Below are 24,861 nucleotides of genomic sequence, written 5' to 3'. Positions count from 1 at the left end.
CAAGGTTTCTTAGGGGCAGATTTCAGGTTGAAATCATCTAAAGATATATGTCAAGACACAGTACTTACATTTGATCCCATTTTTTTAAGCATGAGCAGGACCCGCACTTTCTGTTGGATGTACATGTCTTCAGGAGACTTCCCCGGGGCCTCCTCACGGTTCATCCCCCCTGCTCCTGTGGCTCTGGACACAAACAACTCCATGTTACACAAGACTTGTGAAAAATCACAGCTACACAAACACTCACTCACAGTGTTATTAGAAGTTAAAAATACATTTATACACTGGGTTGTACAATCTGACAGGGGATAAGCTGATGGAGTGTGATACTTGTTTTTTCTGTTCCTTTTGCATTTGTATGCTTCTGAACAAGTTCTGTATGGAATACAACTTTTCATTCACTCATATAATCTTTGGCAGTGTTCTTAAGCAGATGAGAGATCCAGACTCATGTAATCAGGAGCACTGAGCAATTATTAATATTAAAGCACAGGGTTCGTAGAGCTTTTTAAAGAACCAGTGTGTACAATTTAGTGGCATCAAGTGGTGAGGCTGAAGAGTCCAAACACCTGCAGAAACATGGCGGCGCAACATGGTGGGAGAGGACTCGTGGTCCTGCACCCTTTGTAGATATAAACAGCTCATTCTAAGTAGGGGTGTAAGAAAATATCAATCTACTTAAACTGCACACCGTGAATATCAAGATATTATGTTTTGTGATACCGTATCGATTCTCAAAAACACTGTATTGTGATATTGAGGTACATGCAAAAATTTGCCACAATGATTCATTTTGAATTGTCTTTCAACCAATAGCTAGATTAGTGTTGTTGTCTTCTCAAATGTACAGCACTGAGCTACAGCTAGATGTTTTACTATTTGGGTAAATAATACAGACTCTAGTCTGTGTGATAAGAACATTCTTATGATCCAAACAGTGGTGATATTAGAAGTCAGAGGCCTTGTTTCAGTGCAGTCACACTGCAGGTTTGGCATTTCACAGCCTGAATGACTGTTATTAATATTGCATAGCAGTTTTCACACAGATCTCGCCCCTGCCTCTTCCTTCCATCTCTTATTCTCCGTCTAACTAATGACCTATTTTCACTGTCAGTCTGCAGAGATGCAAAATATAGGCAAAGGGGGAGAAAAAGGGGGAGGGAAAAGAAGCCGATAAAAGGAGCTGCCAAAGCTAATGCGGATGACAGAAAAGGGATAGGTTCCGCTGTGATAGTGTGCACACATCAAGGTCGGCTGTTGTCGCATTAGATCTCTGCTGTAACGCACCAACAAGACAAGGCATACAGCAGTGTGGCTTGATATCCACCCTGAATTTGCTAATTGAAAAAGCTAACATGCAGGAGAAATAATTCACAGAAAAGAGCAAAATTAATCTTTTAAAAGGATAAATCTGGTGACAAAAACACAAGATTTAATGGAAAGAATATCAGTATGCAAGTCAGGATTTGTTCTCTCCCCTAAGAATCTTTCATAAAAAGCCTACGGGAGCCACAGTGACTATGATAGTTCTGGCAATTTATTTTGGCCTCTTATCTATACAAAGGACCACTAATGCATGTTGACAGGCTGTTTGATGTGGGGTTATATTTAATTGAGGAGCTGGCTCGCCATCCCCCCTTCTCAGAGCCCAGAGGGGGGAAGATGAATGGGGCACCGTTGGCCATTGGCTGGCGTTTGGGTGCCACTGTGAGCGTGTGGATTCATCCAGATCAGAGCAGCTGGAGACCATGCTTCTGGCTATAGTCCTCATAATTATAGCAACCTTTGGTGGCTGTTTACTGCAAGCAACTCACACTTGACTTTGTCTACTTGTCTGTTTTCAGTAGAGCTGTAATGATTAGTTGTCAACTATTAAGTTAATCACCAACTATTTTTGATATCCATTAATTGTATTGAGTCATTTTTATGAAGGAATGTCCAGATTCTCTGATTGCAACTTTTCTGGTTAGTTGACAGTAAACTACACATCTTTGGGCTGTGGAAAAAAACACAAGACATTCAAGGATGTCACCTTGGCCTCCAGGAAGCAGTGATCAACATTTTTCATCACTCTCTGACATTTTATGGACCTACTGGATTAATCCAGAAAGTGATAGACAGATTTATCGATCCAAAATAATTGTCAGTTGCAGCCCTAGTTTTCAGCCACACAGAGTGGTAGCAGGACACTGAAGGTGGGGCAGATGAATACTAGTGCTACAACTTACAATTATTTTCATGATTAATCTTGATTAATCTATTAATTTGGTCCATAAAATGTCAGAATATGCTGAAAAATATTGATCAGCATAGCCCAAAGCCCAAGATGATGTTAAGTTTATTGGCATAAAGGAGTAAAGGCAACTGAAAATATTCACATTTAAGAAGCTGGAATCAGAGAATTTAGATTTTTTTTTTCCTTAAAAAAATACTCAAAAAGATTCATTGATTAGTCATAAGTGATTCATAATCAATTAATTGTTGCAGCTTTAATGAATATGTTCACATTAGTTATTCACTTGTTCAATCTGAGTGTCAGGTAGAATTTCATTAGAGAGCCACCGAAGACTCAAAACTGGACAGACATGAAAAGATGGAGAGAGCTTGCTGGTGTCAGTTGCTCAGTACACCTTCAGGGTGGTGGTGGTGTGTGGGCGTATTTGGGTGGGGGTAGTGATGCAGAGAGGATGGTGACGGTGTGTTCAAATCAGCAGCAGTGACACGTTTGATCACGTCTCCAAGCTCCTCGCTTCAGACAAATGGAAAGAGCTGAGACTTGGGGCAGAGAGCCCCACCAGTGAGAGGATACACAGAATGGAGCACCAGGCTGCCTGCCTCAGACCCGCATTGGGAATAAGTAACAGCATGAGAGCCACTAGGGTTGGTCAGTACCATCTGAGAGGAATAATTCTTATAGTTATTACCATTGCAGTGGTGGTAGCTTTATGTGTGTGTCATGCATTTTAAAAAATAATATTTCAGAAATAATTTTCTGAAAAGTGTCAAACTTAAAGTACAGCATACATATTCAACATAGTGGTAATTTGTACTCAGTGATCACTCAGCATTTAAATTAGTCATGCATGTTACATTTAGTCTGTGGATCACATGTGGGCCAAACCGTGGGGAGTGATCCGTATGGACCAACGACAATAAACTCTACCCTTCGTTTTCACTGTAGAAATTTACAACGTTTAAGGAAAAGTGCTTTGCCTTCGCTATTATTGTGAGCAATGACGACAACATACTACTATGTCAAATATTACATATTGTACTTTGTATTGGCCACTTTTCAGAAGTGTTTATTTGTGGTAGTGGTAGAAAATCTATGACAGCACACATAAAGCTACTACCACTGTAATGCTACAAGATTTTTCCTAACTCTAGAGGTGTTTACCTTGCCAAAAGTCACTATGAGAATTACTGCTCCTAGATGAGACAGACGGTCCAAATTTGTGGTCCTCGCTTGCAACTATAAGCAGAGGATGAAGAGGTCAAAAGGTGTCATCTTGTCTTGAAATTTCTAAAGACAAGGATGATACAACAAACTTACATTAATATACAGGCATATTTTAAGACATAACAACTTAACCATTTTCATGTCTGCAGCATGAAAGGCCAATATATTCCACAATCATCATCTGTATAAATAGGCCCACTGCTTTCATGACTGAGGCATTTCTGATCCTCTGATGTTTGCTTTTGAAGTTTGAAAACTGGCCATATTTAGTACCATCTCTGCCCAGGCTGCTGACTGTTTTCAGGGTTGCAATTTGTATTTTTACACCAGCTTGAAAAAACATTTAATCTCGTCCCACTTTCACAGCGATATCTGCTATAAGAAGAACAAACGTAGTGCACATAATCCTATGGGAAGAATCTCTGTAGGAAGCAGAAACAAGGTAAAATTTTAAATGTGGGGGATCAGTGATGTTCTTATATTGTCGTGACATGTTTGTGAGTCACTTTTAAAAAAGAGAGAAAAAGGAGTCAGATTCCATCCTTTGGTGGGTTTCGCCTATTTTTCTTCAGGCAGAACACTAATTTGTAGATGACTATTTTGGCAGCAGAGCAGCTGCAGAACTGGAATCATTACAATTCTGGTACTCAATGAACTGCAAGACAACATGTATACAACACTGATTAACATTGTGCATATGATTATATAACGCGTAGTTTCATCCGTGCAATCCTGCTGAACAAACTAGCTTTCCAACCATGTTTATAATTCCAACAATGCTCCAGATGGTACTCGGTGCCTGGCACACAACGCCTCACTGCCACAGACTTAACCTCCAAATAAAGTCTTCCTGGGTATCACTGCTGGATTACAACATTTTAAATACACTGAGTCACAGTCAAGTCCAGTTGAAGATTATTTAAAAGCCAAAAACCACATATGTCCTCATAGTCACGTGTATTATCAGGGGCCTGGATCTTGAGATATTTGGCAATATGAATGCTGCCATTATCTATTTTCATTAAGGCTATACCAAGTGTCTTATATTATTTTAATATACACAAAGCTTCAATTGAGGCTTTGAATTTCTTTAATCATTGAAGTGCTTGTACAGTGAAGAAAAAATTGTTTCTGTGACAATAATATCCTCATAGTTTCATACTTTGCTTTTAGCTTAACAAGTGCACTTTAGTTGCACAAAAAAGTTAGTTAGCAGGAGGAAATACACAAGTTATAGTCACTTGAGAAAAACATTGTGTGTGTGTACGAGCTGAGCCCCACCTTCAGTCAAACATGCAGGGGAGGGAACAGAGAGACTAACACGACCATAAATTACAGCAGAACATGGTAAAGAAATCTCTGCAATTTTTTCCCTTTTCATTTACATTTCTTTTCTATATTTGTTCATATCATTACACATATTAAGTAGGACAATCTTTCTATGCAACTACGCAGAATTAATGGGGTTAAGCAACAAACAAAACAGATGTGCAGCATTCGAATGCAAATTGAATTGAATTTGAATTTGAATTTGAATGTTAACATTGTGAATGATGCTTCAAAGCTTCAAACTATTCGGTACAGCACTCAGAATCATTATCAATTAATGTTGATACTTTGTTAAAGTAATCATTCTATAAGATCGTTTTAAAGTACAAAAAAATTGTGAAAAATGAGAAATCAGAATTTCCCAGAGCCTACTGCAAGGTTCAATAGCTCATTTTGTCCAAGACACAGTTCAAAACTTTAAAAATACATTAAAAAAGTGAAAAGTGGACTTACAAAGTTAAAGTGCAAGGTGTCCTCTTAAAATTGCTATGTGCGACCAATGCTCTAAAACCCCAAAATACTACATTTAAATTCTCATATAAAACAAAGAAATGCAACAAATCCTGTGTATGTTTGAGAAGCTGAAACCAGCAAATTTTTGTGATGACTTAAATGATTAATCAATCTGAATTGTTATTTTCTGTGACCTATTAAAATTACAGTTCAAAACATCCAACTTTCTGTTACACAAAAGCCACACTGACCTATAAAATCATTGCAAGACTGACACAATTCGTCATATGTCTCTTAATATTTCTTCAAGCTGAGTTCTGATTAAAACTCTTCTGGGAGGACATAAGACACAAAGTCTTCTATTTATAGAAGGCAATGTCTGAATTACATGTTTGCCACTTCAACAAACAAGCAGCTCCATTTAGACTACTCTTTGACAGTTCAGACCTACGCTGCTTTTTGTTGGATATTTGTATGGTCTGACACATCCACTAAATGATTAAAAAAAGACTACTCAAAAGAAAGATAAAAATAAATATATATTCTTATAAAATGATTCCAGACATATTTATGAGTATGCAGTGACAAAGTTAAAATTTATAGGTGACAGAACTCAGCTAAAAACCTATAAATATGGTTTTGAATAAAACCTTGTTAGGTACAGCCTATGAGGAGCATTATTCTGATGTACACGCTCTTCTGTGTAACATGTCTTACATCATTTCAAGGACCACAATAAGGACCCTGTCAGGCTCCTTTGTCTGCGCTTGATGTTAGGTTCCTGAGGTGGGCTGGCTCAACACTAATCCCCCAGGGGATGCTCAGCCAGCCTCAGACACATGCAGCTAATATTCCAGACGTAATCAAAGGCTTTCTTTAATGCTGATCTAGGCCTAATCCCCCCTCTCTGCCCATGTTGGGCTCTTGTCAGTGTTGTGATGTTGGGTTGAGCTGAGACACCGAGCTCTATGTGCCCCTCTGGGCAGCACAGCTACGACGACAGCATTGCTGATACTGAACTAAGAAATCTAAAGGACACAAAAAACAACAAGAAGGCCAGCTTCAAACCACTGATCTGAACACATGGTAGTGGTGAGACATAAAATTGACATGTTGTGACTCTAAGGATTAGTTTTTACTTTACTAACATGCACTTTGATATGATTTATTTCTGACTTTTGGATTCAGAGGTCCTTTTTCATCCCCACTAACAGTTACCATGACAAAAAGCTCATAATTTCTAGAGCTGCAATGATTGATTATTAATCCGTTATTAAATTAATTGGCAGTTATTTCGATAATCGCAAATAAAAAGTCAAAATTCTCTGATATCAGCTTCTTAACCCATACCCCATCCATACTGTCTGCCTAGGACTGTTCAGGAATTACTATATAACAAATGAAAGCTGCCAAACTCACATTATATCACCGGTACCTGTGATGCAACGTAAAAAGCTGCTTCCTGGCCATTACACCATGCCATTTGTCACAGTAAGTTATTATATTTTATTCTCCACAACCATCTGGTGACCCGCAAGAATTATGTTGCAACCTCCATCGAAGTCCCCACCCCCAGGTTGAGAACCACTGGACTAATTGATTAATCAACCAATCACTGCAGCTATAACGCTGCATCACTGGTCAACATCTGATTTCCTGCCCTCCAGGAACACAGCAGGTGACTGAATGTCTGGCTATTGCAGTAGTATAATGGAATCAGGGTGCAAAATTTACGTTTTTTTGTTCAGTGGCCTAATGGCTAATGAACATTCAAATTTTACCAGCCACTCAACAGATTACCATTGTTTTTTGTTTTTTTGGCTGGTAAGTGAAGCAAATCTGCCAGTCACTTGCACTTTTTACCAGCATTTGGCTGGTGGCTGGTGCTAATTTTGGACCCTGGTTGGAATCAAGAGCACAATATTAGTACAAATATTTTCTTCAGTTATGCATCTTGTTAAGATAAATGTATGCAAAATCAGATGTTAAAAGGCCACTAACTGTGCACCACTGGTTCTCTGCATTCCAGATTTCTTATGAACATTTGTGGATCAGTGTCCATTAGTGTCTCTAAGAAACAAAAACATGGAGAAGACTTCTCAAGACCTTTTCAACACTGTGATAAGGCCATGCAGTGCAGTGAGGATCTGCTGCCAGAGATTACAGTATGCAATGTGATAGGCCCTCACATTTGCAGAGGGTCATGAAGGGCAGAGGCTGCCACAGTGCAGCAGCCCAGTCACACATGGCCCGGTCCACTTTTCGAGCTTGTTACTGGCTCTAGAATCAGATGTGCACATGATACACAATGTCTGTCTGTTTTAGAAATCAAATTCCCCTAGCCAGCAGAAAAACAAGAAAACAGGCCTCTCTGAGTTGACGAACAAACTGTCTCTAAGTGGAGATGAGTTTTTCATGAACGGCACTGACAGCCATAACTCTATAAGGCCCGGAGAGGTCGACAGGAAAAACTGAGAAGGAAAAATAACTTGAATTCAATCATGAACTGCTCCAACATCTCAAGCAAATGTGTGAGAAACCTAAGTAGGCTAGAAGCCTGGTGTGGCTGCCAGCTGGGCTGCCAACAACCTGGCCTGGTTCTACAGAGCAGCTGTGTCATTGCAGGTACTCACACTCACTCACACATGCTTTCCTCTACTGATGTCACAAAACCTAATAAAACAACTAGTGGTCATGCTGAAATTAGGAAAAAGCAATACTCTCTTTCAACAGTGCAGGTCACTGAAATAAATATCCATTTGATTGTTTATCTCATGACTGTTTAAGTCAAAATGTAAAACCATATAAATCATAGAAAACATTGATCTACAATGTAAGATTGTTTTTATTACTTATTAATGTATCACTTATGTACCCAATTAAATAGTTATGTTTATATATCTATGTAAACTGAGAAAAGCAGTAAATACTCAGATTTTTATTAGTAGGGGGCAGTAAATGTTTGGCATTTTGTGCTATAAATGGCTTCTGATGATTCATAGATTATCAAAATTATCAGCAATTTATTTCTGTCAATTAAAAGGATAGTTTGTATTACTTTACTATTAGAGTTGCGTGAGGTACTTCTTGAGAGACAGTGTATTGCCCACAGTTTGGAGAGGCAGAGAGAGGCAGCAGCACAGGAGCTAAGCAATGAACTGCTGTGGAGAGGGTCAGCGGCAACAAAAGGTATTTTATAGGGACGAGACTACACTCAGTGTCAGTGCGATATTGGCCAAAGTCATTGGATCAGATTTCGGTGGGGAAAAAAATTGTAGAGGCAGCAACAGGCAACATGCAGAGGGAGATGTGTCACAGTGTTACAGGTGACACTGTGTTTTCATTTTAAATATATGAATGGCACTGACCAATCAAAAATGCTGCTAAAAATTCTGTGACTTAAGTGAGCAGCAGTTTAACTGAGTCATGTTGTGGCCTAAAAATCTTGCTCTTCAGAGTAAAGAAAACAGGTTTGTTTGGTACAGACGCCAACAGATACCATAACGATTTGTTTTTCTTCAGTAAAAATGAAAATTGTAATGCAAAAATGATTATTCTCACTAATTGTATCGCATATTGCAACTGCAATGTCAGTCAAAATAATAGCAAAATGACTGTCACCATATTGTGCAGCCCTTGTATGCGGCTTCTCCTAACTGGGGGCATGCCGATCGGCGTCTACTGTAGGTTATACACCGTCTCTCCATAAGCACTTCATACAAATCCCCTTCAAATAATACAAACCATCTCTTTAGTCGACTAAATGTTTCAGCATAAGAAAAAAAAATCCTTTCGACAATTTCAATAGCATCAATCTGATTGACCAACACAATTTCCACCTAACCAAACCTGCGGGAACCATAATGCAAACTATCTGACCAGCTGCATAGTCAGCAGACTGACTCTCTGTGGGTTGGGGCAGCATGGGGTCCTGAAACAGCGTGAGCCAGACAAGCAGACACTACAGGCCAGAAAGGCTCTGGCTTAGACTTGCTGGATGTCTGCATGCTGCCTTTGTGTGAAGCCATCTCCTCATATGTACAGTGCCCACAACAATGGCTACAGTATTTGGGGACAATGGTGATGAACTGGATTGTGAAAACATGATTGATAAGTAGGTCATGTCTTGTTGTCACCACGTGAGGCATGAACTCAAACAATCCTGCTCAACTGTATGAGCTTAGTTCATAGCTGGGTTTCTGGGTGCACTTAACTGTCCTTTGACTATTTCTAGAACCTACAGAGAGTGAATTACAGTAGGCAGGACATGACATCTTCCACAAATGTATGCCTAACATTTAGGACCGCAACTAATGATTGTTTTCATTGTCCATTATCTGTCAATCATTTCCTCCATTAATCGATTTGTTGTTTGGTCCATAAACTGTCAGAAAATGGTAAGAAATGTTGAAAGCGGTTTCCCAGTCCCAAGGTGGCATCCTCAAATGTCTTGCTTTGTCCACAACCCAAAGCTTACTATCAGAATTTGGACATTCTCTCTTATGATAATCAACAACTAATAAACTAATTTATATCTGAAGTTATTTGAGATAGACAATATTTCCTAAATATTTAAAAAATCTTTTCTATGATGCACATTTGTAATGCCACTACAGTTTAATCATGAACTTTTATGAAAATGTAACCGTTTTCCAGCAAAAACATTTAACAATAGTATTCATGCAACCTAATTTTGCACATTTTTCCAAGATATAAAATTTGATACAACTGGGTTTTTCACAGAGCATGCTATGTAACATAATTAAATCTGGTCTGTGATCTCAGAACATCTTAGCTCACTCCTCAGGGTCCCTCAAAGGAATTGAAACAGAAGCTGCTGCCTTAAGCTGGTCCCTTGGGGGTGCGGCTGCGAGATTTCAAAAGCACCAACGTCAAAGCAGAGCATAAAATTCTGAAAGTTATATGATCTATGAACTTGAAACAATAAAATGCAATGCAAATGTGCAGGATAGCATGCACAATGGACAAAGAACAGCAAACAGAAAAGATGGCTACGTTTTCTTTAAAGCAGTTAAAAGATTTGGTGGTCATCATTTGGACTGGGTGCATAACCACGAGTGGATACAAGCAGCTCCAGTATCATAGTGTCAGGCCACAACAGGCTGGTCAATGCTGACAGGCTGACAAGTTCTTGTGCCAAAGGCAGAGCAAGAGCTTGTGAGATGAACCAGCCCACCCTCCCAAAACACGCTTGCAGGCAGCTGATGAGATCCCCTCGGGGCTCATAAGGGGGTTGAGCAGGCGCTGAAGAGCACCTGCCCCGAATGTGAGGGGGCAAGGAGGGGAGTGAGGCGAGGCCAGGGGTCCTAATTTCTCTCCAAAATCCAGCTAGCACTGGGAATGTGCAAACTAAGGCGAGCTTGACATACTGCAGTCCATGACCAACTCTGCTAGTTGCCAGGAGGATTTGAAGTGCTTGCTTGCCTGTGGCCCAGCCCTGATATCCACTGGCTGCAGCACTCATCAATGCCCCGCAGCCGGCAGGGTGCCAGCTTCACCACTCAAAGGGTTGTCAGCTATCTGACATGTGGGGGAAAGCAGACACTGTAAGAGGCAGGCAGGGTGGCACAATGCATCCATGGGTGGCATGATCCAAAAATAGAAAACCAATGAAGGAGTTATGTGAAAAGCAAACTTGAACATTAAAAACAATTTGAAAGAAAATAAATAAATACCATAGTTTTTGTATTTGGAGCATGAGTTATTATAGCTTTGTATTTTTTATTATGACATTTTGTTCAGGTGTTAATTTTTGTTTTTAATTTAGTTAAGTTTCTCTTAATTTCCAGAGCGGTTTGCTCATTCAGTTGAGTTCTCTCTGACAAAAATGTTTAGTTTATACAAGTTTCAGTATCACTCACTAGTATTTTATTACAATATGGTGGTTATTTATTCTGGGTGCAAGAAATTACTGATACGCGAGTTGTTGATTCTGAAAACACTGTATTGTGATATTGTCATACATGCATAGATTTGTCATTTTGTGTTGTGTTTAAATTCCCCAACTGCTGGATAGCAGTTTTGTTATCTATGTTCCCCGCCCTGATTGCATAAAAAAGTTAACTTTTTAAAATCTTCAGTTTCTATGCATATGGTGATGTGGTCTTTATACCATGGCAGTTCTCCTAAAATTTGATCTGTAACGACAGATTTTGGCCAAAATACACCTGTAGTATTTACTAGGGGTTTCACAATTTCAACATTCAGTCTGAAATAGGTTAAAATTAGCTTTCAGTTTCATTAATTGAAATCAAAGGCAGAATCAGCGATTCTCCCAGTATCTTATTTTTCTGCCCACCAACACCTACTTGCGGCATGATAGCTTACAGGCTGTTTTACTCCACCTGAAACCATACAGACAATCTTTTTCAAAAATAATTTGAAAATGTGAATGACAGTTGTCAGGGCATAAAACTAATGATCTGTTGATCTTTACACATCAAGACTCAATAGTTTAACAATGGTTTAGGTGTCAGTGCAAAAAATAATGTTTATATCAAAAAAATCTAACTAAGTTGAAAATCAAATAGCATAATGGATGGAATGGAATAATTTGGACAATTGTGACGCCTTTAGTTGCAGCGACAAGATTTAAGAAGGTCAGAATAGGTATTACAATAAAAAACACAACACCCAGTTTAAATAAACATATGTACCAACGCCTCCTCATGCTTGTTGTGTTGGCTTATCTTAACAAAGATTTAAACTAAAGACATTTTCTGTATTTTTTATTTTATTTTATTTTAGTTAGTTTAGTGAGTACAAAATATCATTTCAATTAGATTTTATTATTATTTCAGTTAACTACAATGTTTTGTCACACCCAGTTATAATTTTTAGTTTAGTCTTAGTTAATAATGATTGATTGTAGCAGCAGTTTAAATGTTCTGTAGGCATTTCCTTGGCTGACTGGTAAGTGTTAGATGAGTGGAATAAATTGATCTAAATTTTATTTACATGTAGGCTGAAATTCTGTATGTGTTGTCTGCTAAATTTCTTATCGGTAGGATACAGAAAATGTAAGACAGGTTAAGTACAATGTCAACGTTAGATACAATTTAAACGTTACGTACAAGATAGTAACAGCATAACCGCTGATACAAGTAACCCAGACGAGTCTCTACATAACGTACACTAACGTTACCTGGGAAAAGACATTTTTTTCCGTGTGGGTCATTTCTCCATTTTGGTAGTTTTAATCAAAGACAAACTGAGTGAGAAATAATTTTCTTCAGAGATGGATACACATGACTGTGAAGGGTTCTTGTTATCATGTTGCGGGACGCAGACTGTTCAAACTGTAGCAGCGCTGTTGCTAGCAAGCAGCCAGGCTTCAGCACATTTTCGGTATGAATATGAAGCTACATCAGCCGCGTAAAAACGTATGGACAGTTGCTCTCACTGGCTTACGGGTCGCATTCATCTTAGCCTGACTAAAATTTCATTTAGTTTACACCAAACCCGCGCTACCCTTGGCAAAGCAGCCAATGCTAACCAGCCAAGCTAGCTCGCTAGCATGCCCGAGACAAAAGCCTGAATGAAGTTCCTATGGGTGCAAACACCATCCAGGTACCGCTGCTCTCACACAAGTGTACACGCCGGGATTCAAACACACCTAACGTTTCGAAACCCGCTGACAATGTGCGACTCGTCGGGAAAATGAGACGCGAGAGCTTACCCCTCCTGGTCCAGCTTTTCTTTCTTCTGTGCTCTGTTTGAATGGTGTGTTGTTGTAGGAGGGCGTCCTGTTCCGGGGTCACATCCCTCCAGTCGGCAGAGCTACGGCGGACTGACTCAACCAGAGCAGCCAGAGTCCTGCTGGAGCTGCAGTACCGCTAACCACCACAGGGGCCGCCACCGGACCAGACAACACGCTCTACATGAGCTCCGGGATCTATTACAAAACTAACACTGGATGTACTTCATAAACACACATCGCAGAAAATACAAAAACGCTGCTCATACGAGTTTTACTTTCTGTATTTAACAGACACGTATTTTTTTTCCGTGCTTGTCAAATCTTTTCCAAATTGAAATAGGTTTTTGTTTCTCATGTTATACAAGCACAAATACAGATTCTTAGGTTTTATGTGATCTGACTACTCTTGAAAGTCTATTTCCCACATAAATAGAAATTTTCCAATATTAAACTAGGTGTATATAACAGATGTGTTTTCCAGCTATTTTAGAATTTCTTATACAATTCTCTGTCTGTATTGCTTTATTTATTTATTTTTTAACTTTTAACAAGCATACATTGAGTATAGTGCATTGAGTATATTCATTTGTATTCACTACATATCTTGTATGTTGATGTTGTGGTTCTGTGGTTAATGAAGAAAATCTAACCAAAAACACCCAGTACTATACATACTGTGCTGAAGACAGACATTTCTTCGACTGCAGTGTATCAGTGAACTTTGTCACATTATTGCCAAAACAACAAAGAACTGTGAAGGCACTAAATGAACTTTATCACAATTGCCAAAACCATGCTGCAGAATCACAAACTAATTTAACTGTTACACTCCCAAATATGAAAGCAACACTGAGTATGTTCATTAAAAAATAAGAGGGGCCCAGATACAACAATTGTGCATGGATTGATACTTAAAATGATAATTTATTTCCCTGTCTTCTCCTCAGTTGTAAGGAGGTTGATTTTGTACATTTTAGATAAAGGGGGAAAAATTTGTTTTTGTTTTTTTTTGAAGTGTGAACTGAACAATTTACTTGTATAGGAAGATATCAGAAGATATTCTGATGTTATTCAGAATAAAATGGAAATGACTGATGGCCAATGGCTCTGGCCTACACGATCAGCTTTTTTAAGCTGCAAAAATAGGTAAAATAAAGCTGACATATGGCTTGGGTCCTAAAAAGTCTCAGTACACTCTGCTGTTGCAAACTGTTTATTGAGTGTTTCTCTCCCAACAGCAAGTGATGCGAATGTAAAAACAGGATGCAGATAAAGGGCAGGTCAGGAGGATTTATCTGTTTTAGCTGCACACATGAAAATGAGGCCTGAATCTTAAAATATTTGTACCATTTGACAGAATTCATGAATTACAATCAATTCAAAAGGCAACAGTACATTTTATAATTTGCAAAAGTAGCTCATCCTCAACTCATCAGACTCCACTCCTGGCTTAGAGCAGCTTAAAGCAGCAGTGTTTAGCTGAGCCCGTACTGAGGGACACTGATGACCCATATTTAAAGTCTATTCCACAGTGAATATTTCAGTAGCTTTTAAATCTTCTTGCTGTGTAATCTACAGCTACACTTGCTTTTCTGTAAAAGTCATCATTGCACAGAGACTCATACAAACGGTAGAGATAATTTGAACTGCTATGCAAAATAAAAGGCTATGAAAAACATCTTCCTTGCAGGACTGACAGCAAGATAATACACAGCATGTAAAACAATCTCTATAAAATTAAATCATACATCACACTGGCTCACTTGAACAGACAAACACCATTTTGCACTGCACTGGATATGTCAATGTAATGAGGTGTTTGACACTGAAAGCATGAAATCTCTTTCATGGCATCTGGCACATCAGTTCAAAAATGCAATGGCAATGACACAGTGCATAACTTAAATATCAGAAAATAACGCAGGCATACGCATACGCACACACAGAACACACACACAAACACACACACACACACACACACACACACACACACACACACACACACACACACACACACACACACACACACACAGACTGCATCATCTGAGATAGTACACATGGTCCAGATTTATATTTTCAAAATGGTCATGTGTACAGAACTTCATTTTGAGAAACACAACCACAAATCTATGGCTTATTTACTTATTTGGGTTTAATGCCTCATGTATTCCTTATTTTGTCTGGTCCTTTGACCAAACAAGATATCTTTGCCTAGTGCCTGAGATAATTATTTTCTCATTTGTTAATGGTGGTTCTCATTAAAGGAATAGTTTGACATTTTGGGAAATACACCTAGTTGCTCTCTTGCTGAGAGAGTACGGCCCAGCTTAGGCTCTGTGTTGAATCTATGTTGTAGGTACCGTGTAGCCATGTACCCTATCCCACAGCCGACAACACAGCCTGAAGTGCACCTCCACAGGAACGTAACTACACATTGTGGTGAGTAGGTCCACTTGGTAGCGCCACATTTTCTCGTACGCCTTTCCAGCTGCTCCTTGAACGTGAGTTGGTCCAAAATGGTCCAACTCAAAGAGAAGTTAACTGAGGAAGTCTGTAAATATGTACATTTGTATGATTCTCCTTTGCCTCATTACAATGACTTGTGTTAACTTTGAGAAAAGTAGCCGTTATTCAGCAGTTTTTAGCTTAAGAAGAGGGACCAAGTGTACACACAACCAGACAAAATATATTAAGGAGCAAGAAAAAAATTTCACTGGAAGGTACAAAGGAGAAAAGTCTGCACACTGTGGGCTGCCTTTTAAGAGAGTCTTAAAAGAGAATTCAAAGAATTATTTAGACTTACAGTGTGCAGACATGATTTTCGGTCACTATTGTTTGACATACATGAAGAAACTCAATATAGTGGCACAGAAACCCCGCTGCCGACAATAGTTTTGGCAGTGTGATTGCAGAGCAACGCAGACATGCCAGTATACAAGTAGGCCACTTGTGTAGGCTGTGTGTAGAGTCAAGCTACAAATATAAATAAGCTTTTGGATGAGAAAAGCAATTCCACTCTCATAACAGTTCAGTTAAACATTAAGCTGAATCCAGGAGACAGTTAGGGAACTCCTAGCCTGGCTGTGTCTAAATGTGAAAACAGTCCACCTACCAGCAAATCTAATGTGTCTGCTCCACACATAAAACTGTGTTAAACCGAAACATGTCCTTTTTACACTTGAATTTTTCTACATATCAAACAAACAAGATATAATGTGTTAATAGACAGAACCAGGCTAGCTGTTTCCCCTTGTTTCCAGTCTCTTTGCTAAGCTAAGCTAAAGAAAGTCCAGATGAAGCAGCATTTCGAGAGTATCTAACATCCGCATCGTGACATATTTCCAAGTGAAACAGAACAGGCAGGACATAATGTTATGAACGCTGAAAAGCAGGCGTGCCATAACCCGATCGTACCATGCTGACACAAGCTAGATAACAAATGAGTCTCGTGTCTGCATCACTAAAAGTCGAAGTGTGATTGATGGGTGGACGTCATTACATTATTAGCCGGTTCAAGCCTACGTAAGCATGTCATACTTTGTTTTACAGAAAGAAAACGTGACTGAATTTTGATAGAAGAAGCTGATCATTTTGTGTATTTTTTGACATATATTGTTAAATAGGTATATAGTAGTATATATAGTAGTAAGTTTTTTTTTTTCAGTGAAGGTGATAGGTAATCAACCTAGTCATCTAACTCGCGAAAACAAATAACCATAAATAACTGTAACTCCAAGTAACTGTATTTACCAAAATGTCAAACTATTCCTTAAATGCATATTAGCTGTTTGGTAAGAGTCTGCTGGGTAACAGCCTGGTCCACAGTGATGATATCAAAATAAAGATCCTTTTCAAAGTTATTTTGTCATCTTATAATAATTTGTAAATATTACAATTCTTCCTGTCTACTGGCACTACAAAGGCGACAAACTGTACTTCAAGGCAACATTACACATCAATAAGTCATACAGCAGTAAAACACATCTTTTTAAAATATCCTTCATGACTTTGTACAAGTTCTTCCAAGTTACCAAATTAAATAATATAGAATAAAATAAAATAAAAAAAAAACAAGACACAATTGCAAAGAGGCAGTTGAAATGAGAGGAAATGACACAGCCATCAAGGGTTGTAAACCTTACAAAAGACTTGAGGTGAAACTGCCGCTCTGTTATTTTACTCCGTGACTGAACCGTGTCATCTGAAGTCATCATAAAGTTTGTTTGCAGTTTGCTCCCTGCTGAGTAATGCAGTCGGTGAGACGAACTTTCAGTCTCCGCTTCTGTTCCAGTGATTCATGACACTGTTGCATGAGCAGGTGTTTTTCAAGTAGATTTTAACACATCAGAAAAAGCGTAGTTCATCATTTTTGTTGATATGTGCTCAAGGCAAAGGCGTTCCGTTGTTTGATGGGAGACAGATGAGTGTGATGGGTTTCCTTCAATGCTAAAATATCCTCTTGAAATGATGCTCCGTGTCTTTGGATGCCTCCACTTAGTCGTTATCTACCACAGACAGGCCAGTCAGATGTAAACATTTGCTGAGTGTCTTTGAATGCCATTAATAAAGTAAAATATTTGATTGTGTTTTCTTCCCTTTTATTTCCATAGGTTAAAATCCATAATTTTTGGTAGGTCCTCAGGTTCCCTTGGTGCAGTGTTCTTCATGGTCTGTTATCTTTGGCCAAGGAGTGCATCATCCAGTTGACCTTCGTTTTCCAGCTCTCCCGCAGAGCTTCGTTGAACTTCACTTTGAAATTCTTCAGTGCCTCGTCCTCTGATTTGCCCAAAGCTAAAGAGTCCTTTTGAAAGCAAGAAATCAAAACATTGTCAGAATTATTATCATCCTCATCAACAGCAGCATCAGAATCATCACTGACTACTATGGATGCAGTAATATCAAAAACTCAAGGTACGATAACATTATGATAAAAAGTCCAGGATATAATAATTAGTGTGATATTAAAAAACACAGAAAAATGTGTTGTATGAAATAGTTTTTTCCTTTTAACTTAACATGCTTCTGCTTTTCTTCTTTCATAAAATAAAATAAAAGTAGCCTGCCATGACTTAAACGTGCAGAAAGAAATGGCATGAATTGTCTTTGGCATTGACTGTTTGAATTGCATATATACAACTACAAGACAAAAACAGTGCAGCAGTTAGTAGCAGTCCTTTTACAAAAGAAAATAAAAATAATAAAGCTAAATAATAACCATGTAATACTGAGAGTGCATTTTGTCACAGTCTAGACATGTTTTATTGTGATATTGCATTATTCCATATATTGTTAAATATTCCAGTTTTTGCCCTGATTCTCAAAAAGACAGTACTCCCATAAAGCCATTTACATGACTAATGAAAATAAATAATCCACTGATATTCCCATTTACATGGGGCCGTGCATAGTCTGATTACTCACCTACTTGAAAAGGTGAACATTGCAACATTTGTGCATGTCAAGGAATCTCCTAATTTCTAAGTTTGTAATAATATTTAAAAGTAGGAGCGTTTCTCCTCCTGACCAGAAAAATGGGTTTTTCTTTTGTACATGCATCTCTACCCTGGCCTTCCAAACTGCTGGATAACAGTTAGTTGGTTTGTTTATAAGACACGGAGCTGACTGTAAACAGGTGAGAGGATGTGTGTCATCAACTGCACTAAAAACTGCTCTATACATGTTCAAAGAATGCTCCTAACAACCTGAATATTATGCATATCCTCCATGTCTTAAAATGACAATGCTACATTCGGAAAATGGCCTAATTTGCTGTTTACATGACCTGTATCAAATGAATAATATTGGAAAATAGCGTGCATGTAAACATAGTCACTTTGCATACCTTTAGATACTGGATGTCTTTGAAGGAGGTGAGCTCTGGCAGTCCTGCTGCCTTCATCATGGCAAAGAGGTTGACGAACAGTGTCCCGTTCCGACACAGGATCTTATAGGCCCGCTCACAGTACTCCCTGAACCTGACGATATGGAGGCGGTAATTAGCCATCGGTTGTAAATATGTGAACAGAATCCCAGATCAGGAAAAAGGCTGATATAAAAATACCGTACCTCTCAAACTTCTCACTGTTGTTTGTCCGTCCTTGCTGGATCACATGGACAAAGTCATAAGTCAAGATAAAAGGCACACGCTCCCTGTTGATCCCGAGTTTCCGCTTGAAGTTGCCCAGGAAATGCCCAAAGTCGATGTGGAAGAGCTGAGGAGCAAAGGTGAAAATGATGTCTGGGTTCTGGAGCACAGTCACATTTCAAACAGACTCATTAATTAGTGAGTAACTGGAAGGATTTTACCACCAACCTAATGTGACAAAACACTTTGACATTAAGAGTCACAGCCAAGTGTTATTAAGGTTGTTGTCTACTTGGAAACTAACAAAAAGTGACACACAATCAAAAGGCGTCAGGCGTCAATATTAAAAGTTGATTAATCAATCAACCATTCTCAGGAATGAATTGTATTTTCAATATGTATATTATGTTCAAAGAGGTTGTATGCTAAAGTTTGCATGAATTTAATCATTGCGTAGGCATGCAGTGAGATTCTGTGTAGTTTATTTATGGAAGCCTGCTGTTAGTACACTCACTGACTGCAGCTTGATATCATTATGTGAAAGTCCCTAAATGCTCAGGTGATAAACTACCTCAGATAATGAGAAAATGCAAGTTTTCAAACAAATGGTTGAAGGAAAAGTTTGAATCATGGCTGTGGCCTGTCTCTGGAAATAACCATTAGAGCGTACAGCTCTGTGTGTCGAAAGGCGATCAGTGTAGCCTCCATGGGGATAAACATTGTCCAGTCCCACACACGAAGTGCTCGCCACAATTTTTATTATTGATATTACTCTTTCAAACAGAACTTGCATTGGGTGAGCTCATTCTGTTGTGCTTTGTTCACAACTTAAGTGAATTATGTAACCACAAACTAACACTGTTTATTTGTGCTCTCTTACAATCGCTGTATAGTAAATGTAAGTTAAAGCGAGGCGCTGATGTAACCGAACAAGCGGTGGCAATGAGGTCTTAAAATGTGTGGAATGGGTCTTAAAAAAGTTCTTCAAAGGTATTAAATGTAACATAAGGATCCTTGCATATAGTCTGAATCAGTATTACAGTTCATGTAGCAGTGGAAATTGCTATACTATCAATTTTGGTTACAATTGTTCTACATTATGAAGCAGAGGATCAGTGAGGTCAGGCTGAGCACTGCATTTTAAGTACCACGCATTCCCCACCTTATGTCTAATCGCCCCCTTGTGGTAGATTTCAGTCTCATACCTGTCCAGTTTCCCTGATCATGATATTGTCGTTGTGACGATCTCCAATGCCCAAGACATAAGTAGCTACACAGTAGCCAGCACAGGACAGTGTGAACTCTTCTATTGCTTGATCAAGTTTGTCCCTGGTGACAAAAACACATCAGAGAAACAAGGAAGCAGAGAATGAGGGGGTTTTATTCTTACAATACATTTACACCTCTCTTATCTTCATCATATATCCTGCATAACTACTATACACACATGCACGCACACACACACACACACACACACACACACACACACACACACACACACACACACACACACACAGACAAGGTCACGAGGCAGAATTTCTTCACTGCTATATGAAATATTCACAGAAGAGTTCCTGGGGCCGATTAATGATTGACCGCCACGTCCTTTCACGGTCTAGACGTGCAGTGGGTTTACTGTGTCAAGCTTTTACTAATTTTCTCCGCTCCATTTTGGGTGCTGCAGCATTTCAAGCTAATTACCTTTCTGTTCTGTCCTGCAGTCAGCTCTGCCTGTCTTGCCAATGTGACGTACAAAGCCTTATTCATTACATTGAATGCTTCTCTCTCCTCGAGGAGCTTTTAGAATAGACAAGACATTCAGACTGTCTGGCACCAAATAAAAATCTACTCTCATTTAATGTTTCTGAAGCTGTAGTCGCCTATGCACTTTGTGTCGGTGTGCCACAGTTTGAAAATGCTGCGCACCATAAATACTTTGAAGTAAACAATTCAAGCCACACACACAGACATCCAGAGAGAATTCTTGAAGCACGAAATTTAAATGTTCCCATCATAGAAAGAGAAGGTATTTCTATATAATCTCTATACTATGAAGAAAAACTACCTACATATACTGGGCCTGTGCTCCAACTGAAGCTGCAGCATATAATGCTTATATCAAGTGAAATAATTTTACCCATGCAAGGTTAGCATACTGCTTTGAATTACATGAAAAAAAAAACTGTGAGATTACCTTGGGATCTTGACTAGAATTTAAAGTTCTAACCAATAATTGTTTAAGCACTAAATTTAAAGGGTAATGTACAGTGAGCAGTTCATTACTGTGAAATAAACCCCAACAGGGTGAAGCACAACCCTGACATGAGGCAGAGGTGTCAACCTGAGGGGTGTTATTTCACAATAACAATCTGCTCACTGTTCATTATCTCACTTATTACATGGCTATCTACTAAAAACCTCAATAATTTACCACAAAATAATAATTTAAATCATTTTATTGCTTCTGCAAAGTCCTAATGTCACAATTTATCAGAACTGTGTGATAAATAAATAAATAAATAATTTATAGCAGCTATTTAAGTGTTTATGAATATGCAGTATTTGCCAAGAATTATGACTTCTTCTTTTATATTATTAAACTATATTTTACTGTTTTATTGTCAGTTACCTTTTCTGTTTTATACAACAGTCTCTCTACTTATTGGCATCTCAGATGGAGTTGGACAAATACATCAATAGTAAAAATGTCCTTGTATCTGCGTACAGCCACCCTGTAGCGTAACCAGTTATTGAATGCTCATATACATTGTTTTAGAAACGCAACACAGGGGGAGGGTTAACTTTAAGTCTTACCAACAATACCATACATGTCAGTTCGAAACAGCCAGTGGATGTGACACCTTTCACACCATCACTGTGTTTCAGTTGCCTATCATGTAAAAATACTTTAAGTGCCATAGTTGGTGTGCTTTATAGGCAGTTTTTTTCACACTTGGACAAACAAAATCAATATACTACCTCACAATTCTACCTCTTGGTACTAACAGGAAATAACAAATTGCATGCTGAGACATGACAGTCAAATTGCAACTTGCTAATGCCTATTCCAAATTTTAAACAAAACTACACGACCAGCAGCTGCAAAATGTTTTCCCTGCACATTTAATTAGTTAATTTTAGTTTGACGAAATGTCCATGAAGCCAACGTTCCACTATTGTTTTAGCAGCTGTGGATAGCTTCTGCATTTCTGTTGTGCACTACACAAAGTGGAACAATAATGCTTCTTTAACCACACAACAAACAATTCTGCATGTTGGCATTCTAAGGCAAACTTGATTCCACATTTATGTGGGTGACCACAATAGAAAGAGATTAACATATGTATTTGGGACAGAGTTGGCCGGGGAACACTTGGGGATCCCCCGATGAGGAGCTGGGGGAAAAGTTACTGGGGAAAAGGCCATTTGGGTGGCTTTGATTTGTTGATAAATTCTTGCAATATTTGGACTGGAACTGATATGTAATTCCATCAGTATAACATCTGTATAAAGGTAAATGACCAACAGTTTGTTCCAATATATTTTGCTGTATCCCTGTTTCTTAAAAAAAAAAAAAAAAAACAGTATAAAAAAACAGAAAAACTGTGATTTTGTTAGCAATATATAGGCCTATATACACACACACATATCTATATATGTATATACAGATAAAATATGTAGAATGTGATATTTTGAGGCTTCCAGTGTAAACCATTTTGTCAAACTTGTTCATCATACTCACTCAGGATTCTTGGATTTGAGCCAGTTGAGCAGGGCGTCCTTGTTGAAGGCAGCGGTGGCGGCACTGTTACTGTTGTTCCGCTGGATATTGGCGATGGTGTCCGAGTTCTTCACCACCTCGATGAGCCCCATCTTGTTCCCAGTGGACAGGCAGCCATATGGGATCATCCTGTGTGAGTGAACAGTTTTAGGTCGTTGTAGAGGAGCTCCTTGTGCAAAACTTAACAGCTGCTCCCACTGTACCTGAGATCCAGGCCTTCTTTCTTCCACAAATTCTCCATGAGCTGTATCATCTGGAGGGTCAACATGTCTTGTCGAAGATCTAAAGGTGATGATGTCGTATATCAAATTTAAATGTCATGCTTTCACCTTGGTTACTTGTATGTTAATGAACTAAATGAGTGTGGTGTGTGTGCTCAGATTTTCTTGCATCTCACCATCTCCATTCTTGAAGATGATTCCAATCATGTCTCCTTGAGCTGAAGGGTTCTTATACATCAGCCAGAGCGGCTTCATCTTGGAGTCCATAAACCTGCACTTATCTGCACTGCAACAGCAAACACACTCCTTATAAACACATGATCATTGTAAGTCATTTCTAGAGACAATGTTCTTTGCATAACATGACAATTCAGAAGACAACTATACATACAGCAGGTGTTAGTGCAGTTATACAAGCTTTAGAGCACAACTGATATTGGGAGTGTCAGTAGTCTAGTCCCTGGGTCTTCAACGGAGGGGCCCCAACCCTAAGGGGGTCCTCAGAGTTACTGTGGGAGGGCTACCAAATCTTTTGTTTAATTTTTTATCTACCAAAAATTAAAATATGTAGGAAAATATACATTTATGTGACTCCAACATATTATTAGCAAATATAACTTTATGTTTTCATAAAACTGAAACATGTCATTTACACAACATTGACAAAATGCTAGAGCCCCCTAGTTTTGAGATGTTTTCAAATGTCTTGTGGGATGATTGATATAATATATTTACATTTAAAATTAAAGTGACAGTCTATGATTACACACAGATTTCTAGCTTCTATAACTGGGCCAGGTTCTTAGACAAAGGACAAAATACACTTGAAAATGAGGAAATGCCTGTTTTTATAAAATACTGAATACTTTTTAGTTTTTCATCCTGGTGGCCGTTAACTTATTTTTTTCTCAGGAGGAGAAATGAGAGCTTACCTGCCAAGCTATCATGAGGAGACTAAGAAGGCTAACTAACTTTTTAGCTAGCCAGCAAATAATGTAACATTTTTTAAAGAATACAAAAAAGTGTATATAAGATGATTTTCCAGCCTTTTACATACTTAATTAATTAATTAAATAATGAATTTCAGTTTGGATTCAAGCATCTCCTTATTGATTAAACTCTATTTAAATTTGGTTTACATCAATAAACTTGGACTTGGACTTTGATTTTTGCTTAATTTTAAATCTGGATTTACTTATTTGAAACCTAGTTTTGTATAAGATGTCATATAGCAGAATTTAAAATAAAACACATTCTACTGATGCTGTAACAAGGGTTCATTTGTCAAAATGCTGCATAAATGTATTATTTTTTTAATTCAGTAAACCCAGAAAGAAACCAAAATTGCCCCCGAAAATCTAATTAAGTCAGGCACTAACCAGATCTCAGAGAGGATGATGCTGGGGTTGAGTGGTGACAGCAGCTCTGACAGGACCTCCAGGTACGACTCCTGTCTGATGCACAGCTTCAGGTCGTCCACCGTCATCTTTTGGGAGCCCGACTTGACAAAGTCGCTCAGGGCCTTCATTTTGCCCAGAGCCTCATTCTGTGCGACAGAGGTGATACAGAGGCTGAGATTTAGCATGAAACAAAAACACACACTTCAGGGCTTGACGTCAGTTGTGTCTAAGTGTGTGTGATTACCTGTTTGCTTAAGAGCTTGATGTGGTGGATGTTTCCCCTGCAGTAGGCTTCCAGAATCAGGCCAAAACGTAAACTCACAGACGCCACGTGAATCTCTGACCTACAATAAACACAGATTCTCCGGTCACAAACAAAAGGCTGCAAAGGCACACCATCTCGTTATTCTGC

The 24,861-nt window shown here is 38.6% G+C and overlaps 2 protein-coding genes across 4 annotated transcripts in view; both read right to left on the bottom strand.

The window, feature by feature from the left end:
- ctnnbip1 (catenin, beta interacting protein 1) overlaps positions 1-13,100 on the bottom strand; it is a 28,203-nt gene extending 15,103 nt beyond the window's left edge. Inside the window, exons 1-3 of one of the 2 annotated variants that reach the window (XM_084721343.1) lie at positions 12,942-13,082; positions 3,398-3,523; positions 69-183 (exon numbers count right to left, since the gene is read on the bottom strand). In XM_084721343.1, coding sequence (XP_084577469.1) covers positions 69-164 — 96 coding nt within the window. In that variant the 5' untranslated portion in view covers positions 165-183; positions 3,398-3,523; positions 12,942-13,082. Of the gene's footprint in view, positions 1-68; positions 184-3,397; positions 3,524-12,941 lie in introns of both variants that reach the window. The other variant, XM_084721342.1, reaches the window with a different exon arrangement.
- Positions 13,101-15,783: 2,683 nt separating this feature from the next.
- Positions 15,784-24,861, bottom strand: part of pik3cd (phosphatidylinositol-4,5-bisphosphate 3-kinase, catalytic subunit delta) — a 29,366-nt gene continuing 20,288 nt past the window's right edge. For both annotated transcript variants that reach the window (XM_084721341.1, XM_084721340.1), the window contains exons 15-23: positions 24,694-24,793; positions 24,429-24,595; positions 23,226-23,335; positions 23,032-23,110; positions 22,790-22,957; positions 20,253-20,376; positions 19,029-19,174; positions 18,805-18,937; positions 15,784-17,763 (exon numbers count right to left, since the gene is read on the bottom strand). In XM_084721341.1, coding sequence (XP_084577467.1) covers positions 17,626-17,763; positions 18,805-18,937; positions 19,029-19,174; positions 20,253-20,376; positions 22,790-22,957; positions 23,032-23,110; positions 23,226-23,335; positions 24,429-24,595; positions 24,694-24,793 — 1,165 coding nt within the window. In that variant the 3' untranslated portion in view covers positions 15,784-17,625. The remainder of the gene's footprint in view (positions 17,764-18,804; positions 18,938-19,028; positions 19,175-20,252; positions 20,377-22,789; positions 22,958-23,031; positions 23,111-23,225; positions 23,336-24,428; positions 24,596-24,693; positions 24,794-24,861) is intronic.

The sequence above is a fragment of the Lutjanus erythropterus genome, chromosome 6, assembly GCF_056507025.1.
Source record: "Lutjanus erythropterus isolate fLutEry1 chromosome 6, fLutEry1.hap2, whole genome shotgun sequence".
In the NCBI taxonomy this organism is placed as follows: Eukaryota; Metazoa; Chordata; class Actinopteri; order Lutjaniformes; family Lutjanidae; genus Lutjanus; species Lutjanus erythropterus.
The sequence above is the reverse complement of the archived record's forward strand: the minus strand, read 5'-3'. Positions and strand labels throughout refer to the sequence as shown.